The 2347-nt window shown below is 33.3% G+C and overlaps 1 protein-coding gene across 1 annotated transcript in view; it reads right to left on the bottom strand.

Moving 5' to 3' along the window:
* Nucleotides 1-778: 778 nt before the first annotated feature.
* LOC136830879 (GATA zinc finger domain-containing protein 21) overlaps nt 779-2347 on the bottom strand; it is a 41444-nt gene continuing 39875 nt past the window's right edge. The window contains exon 3 of the mRNA XM_067090851.1: nt 779-992. Coding sequence (XP_066946952.1) covers nt 779-992 — 214 coding nt within the window. The remainder of the gene's footprint in view (nt 993-2347) is intronic.

Below are 2347 nucleotides of genomic sequence, written 5' to 3'. Positions count from 1 at the left end.
CAATACAGAACTTGTTTTCTATCATTTCAGGAAGGTCATAAGCAATACAGAACTTGTTGTATATCATTTCAGGAAGGTTATAAGCAATACAAAACTTGTTTTCTATCATTTCAGGAAGGTCACAATAGAAAAACTTGGTTTCTATCAGTGTTTCAGGAAGGTCATAAATACAGAACTTGTTGTATATCATTTCAGGAAGGTTATAAGCAATACAAAAACTTGTTTTCTATCATTTCAGGAAGGTCATAAGCAATACAAAACTTGGTTTCTATGTTTCAGGAAGGTCATAAGCAATACAAAACTTGTTTTCTATCATTTCAGGAAGGTCATAAGCAATACAAAACTTCCATGTCATTTCAGGAAGGTCATAAGCAATACAAAACTTGTTTTCTATCATTTCAGGAAGGTCATAAGCAATACAGAACTTGTTGTATATCATTTCAGGAGGTTCATAAGCAATACAGAACTTGTTTTCTATCATTTCAGGAAGGTCATAAGCAATACAGAACTTGTTTTCTATCATTTCAGGAAGGTCATAAGCAATACAGAACTTGTATATCATTTCAGGAAGGTCATAAGCAATACAAAACTTGTTTTCTATTATTTCAGGAAGGTCATAAGCAATACAGAACTTGTCTTATATAATTTCAGGAAGGTCATATTCAAAAAGGAACCTTTTTAGGTCATTTTAGGGGGGGTCGGAAGCAGAAAAAAACTCCTTCCATGTCATTAAATAGAGATGATGTTTTGCGCATCAACAGATCATTTGCAAATTCATTCAGTCCGGTCCACCAAACTCATTAAAGTGGGTCTCCGCAGGCCCCAAGTTTAATTGACCTTCTTCTTCTTCTTCTTCTTCTTCTTCTTCTTCTTCTTCTTCTTCTTCTTCTTCTTCTTCTTCTTCTTCTGTGTGTCTGTAAATTAGCCTTTCCCCTGCTGACCTAACCACTGGTCTAGATACCAGATAAATAATCAACTGTTGTGGGTTGCAACTTAGTTAGTATAAGCAAGGTATCAGTAAGAATAAGGCGTGAATTATTAAGAAAAATAATGGGCTTTGAGGAGGTAATTATCTCACCATCGTCGAGGTAACCCTTACTCCAAGGAACAAATGTTCAGGGATTAAAGAAACACGGAGGAAGACAGAGAGTTCCACGGCCTAGAAGTGAATGGTATGAAATAAGGAGCACACCGTTTGATTCTCGAGTTCCTAACATTCACATGTTATAGGAAAGAAGTTTATTATATAGATACGAGAAAGATCTTGACATTCAGTGACTTTGTAATGTGCTAGTCAATACTCAGTTGTGGTTTATATATATATATATATATATATATATATATATATATATATATATATATATATATATATGTATGTATATATTTTATATATATATATATATATATTTATATTATATACTTATATGTCATATGATTTTCTGTTTTGTAACTAAATGTCTGTTTTTATCTTTAACTAATATTTTTTCTTTTTTCAGGTAAGTCTGTGAAAGTTATGAGAACTTTGCATATACTGAATTTCTGGTACACTGGGGTAAGTTACCTTGGTTAACAGTAATGTTTATATATATATATATATATATATATATATATATATATATATATATATATAAATAATCAATTCTTAAAATCAAATATGTTAGATATTATTAGTGTTTACTCTACCTATCCATGCATGTAAATATTCAAACTGAACTACCCAAAGAAAAAGATTAACAATGAATCAAACCTTATAAATAAGACACGCTTTAAAAAAAAAAAAAAACACATCTCTTGCAAGCAACGGCGTATGACACTTCGCAGGAGTAATCCAGCGGCACTTGCAACTTGTCTCCCCTTATGTTTTCCGCCCTGGCAACATATTCAGGAACCCTAAGACAGGATATGCAATGAATTTCACGCGCCGTTCCCCGCTGGCTTCGGCCTTTTGTGAACCCGTTGCCGTCTGCTGAGGTATGGGCGTCTTCCTGTTATTCTCCTCTCCGAGGCATTGCTGAGGAGATGTCCCGCTGTTTGTGCTTGTTCCTGCTTGTTTGTGGGTTTGTCTCTCGTTTGTTTCTGTTCGTAGATGCGAGGAGTATAATGAGAGTAATAGTTTGGGGGCCAATGGGTTTGGTCTGTTAGCTGGAAATGAAGGGTTTTTGCTGAGGTGTTGAAAAGTGGAGGGAGGTTTCCGTAGATTTTCCATCTAAGTCTCGTGGGTTTTCACGTGATATATATAATATATATAATAATAATAATAATAATAATAATAATAATAATAATAATAATAATAATAATAATAATAATACTTTTGTGAATATTTATTTCACACTTGAAGGTTTTGTTC

The sequence above is a fragment of the Macrobrachium rosenbergii genome, chromosome 47, assembly GCF_040412425.1.
Source record: "Macrobrachium rosenbergii isolate ZJJX-2024 chromosome 47, ASM4041242v1, whole genome shotgun sequence".
NCBI lineage: Eukaryota > Metazoa > Arthropoda > Malacostraca > Decapoda > Palaemonidae > Macrobrachium > Macrobrachium rosenbergii.
Note: the sequence above shows the minus strand (reverse complement) of the source record. Positions and strands in the feature narration are given on the sequence as shown.